The following is a 1,726-nucleotide window of genomic DNA, read 5'->3' on the forward strand; positions in this document are numbered from 1 at the left end:
AACGGCAAATCGGATGTATATTGCTGTTTGGGCCACTGCGAATCTGTATCAGTTCGCCTAGCGCCTCGATCGGTTTTATTTGCGTACTGCCGTCTAAGATCGCGTTCGATATCGCGTCATACAGATATTTCAAGACTGGAGTGAAAATGTTATCATAGCCCCGAGGTAAGTTTTGCGATAATATCCGATTGTAAAAATGAATGGTGCAAAGAGGTATGTCAGCAGCTTGGCAAATGCCGATTAACCCTTGTAGAACGAGGCTGGAATACTGAACACATTGCGCTTTCAAAATTGTCACTACATCGGAAAGAGTATTGGAGAGAAGTACACTGGATTGCTATAAAATATATAAAAAAGAATTAGTTTAATAAAATCTTGTCTAATTTTGAAGATATGTGTGTGTGTATGTGCGTACCTTTCCATGATTTCTTTCTTCAATTGCAATTCTTGAATAACAATCTAATAAATAAGTCAAACTTTTCGGTTCTGATGAGTTGTTGCCTGGTATTGGTATCATCGGTAATTGACAAGATGAAGAAGTCCCCACAAAACTTAACAAAGGACTCGCTTGACTATTCGAACTGTCTTCACGGCCAGATGACACGTCTATCAAAGGATTCTTCTCTTTCGAAAACATGCATGTAACATAACCTCATGCCTGATGGATAATATCGGTAAAGTCCAGCCCTCTCTGTGTTTGCATGTATACTGCCATTTGCGGCAGAAATATGCTTCGCTTCCCTGGGCTTTTCCACGATACGCACAAGACACGTGATATGATAGCTTCTGCAAAATCGACTCGCTCCTTTATCCGATTCAAATTCAAATCACTGGAGCATTTTTCATGTATGACTGCATTTCGTTCTGCTATCTGCCAATTCTTTATCTTCTTCTCCAATCTAGAGAACATACATTAAATAAAAATGCATAACATATCTTCTCAACTTTCAGAACACATTATATATATTTACTAAATAAAAATAAATTAAAATACCATGTAGTATCACTTACTTGCTCTTGAGATGTTTGTTATCATTCCGCAAGCGTTTGATATTGAGCTCGAGCAGAACGCGTTCCGTATCCGTCTCATCGAGCCGCTTTCGCTTGTTATAGATTACGACGCTGTACCCGGCCTCGATGTTGGACATCTCCCGAGTGACGGCCCGAGTGACTGTTTTCTGGGTGATTTGCACCTCCCGCTTCAGCCGGGAGTTCTCAGACTGGAGATAACGTATCGTGTCGATGTAAGATGCCCGATCGCTGGGGCTGAGCGGGCTGCCGGGCTGTCGGCTGACGATCGGCGTCAACGTGCTCGGCGGCGATTGGATGCTACTCCACGACGACGAGGTGGCGGTTGTCGCGGAGGACGGGATGGTTGTTGCGGAGGACGGAACGGTTGTTGCGGAGGACGGGACGGTTGTCGCGGAGGACGCGGCGGCCGCCGTATTCTTCCTAGGCATCGTTGTCGTCGTTGAGGTTAGTGAGTACGTGGTCTTTCTCTCGTATGCGGTTTCCCAGTTACGTGTCGCTTCTTCTTCTTCTTTACTTGAATGGCTCCTGGCTCCTGCCCTCGAACGAAGGTCAATACGGCCAAAATCTAGCGTATAATGTATACAGAAGTGGCGTTAAATGAGAATACAAAGACGTTAACAATAACGAAAATTCTCTTAGAAGAGAAGAAAATCCAAAAAATAAGGTTCAAACAAAGGACACACGCGTAACGTGT

General features: G+C 44.0%; 1 protein-coding gene across 1 annotated transcript; it reads right to left on the reverse strand.

Annotated features, from left to right (window-relative positions):
• Window positions 1-160: 160 nt before the first annotated feature.
• On the reverse strand, window positions 161-1,720 carry LOC115242106 (lamin Dm0-like). The gene is made up of 3 exons (XM_029818179.1): window positions 1,012-1,720; window positions 416-899; window positions 161-337 (listed from the first exon to the last, which is right to left on the reverse strand). The coding sequence occupies exons 1-2, from the start codon at window positions 1,458-1,460 to the stop codon at window positions 653-655; spliced, it is 696 nt and encodes a 231-aa protein (XP_029674039.1). The 5' UTR covers window positions 1,461-1,720; the 3' UTR covers window positions 161-337; window positions 416-652.
• Window positions 1,721-1,726: the final 6 nt, after the last annotated feature.

The sequence above is a fragment of the Formica exsecta genome, unplaced genomic scaffold (assembly GCF_003651465.1).
Source record: "Formica exsecta isolate Colony F162 unplaced genomic scaffold, ASM365146v1 scaffold5669, whole genome shotgun sequence".
Taxonomy (NCBI): Eukaryota; Metazoa; Arthropoda; class Insecta; order Hymenoptera; family Formicidae; genus Formica; species Formica exsecta.

What these genes read in the sequence shown, in the direction of transcription:
- LOC115242106 (XM_029818179.1), bottom strand. Translation starts at nt 1,460, where the DNA reads ATGCCTAGGAAGAATACGGCGGCCGCCGCGTCCTCCGCGACAACCGTC. An exon ending in AACAAACATCTCAAGAGCAA is followed by an intron (nt 900 to 1,011) that starts GTAAGTGATACT and finishes TATGTTCTCTAG; the next exon opens with ATTGGAGAAGAAGATAAAGA.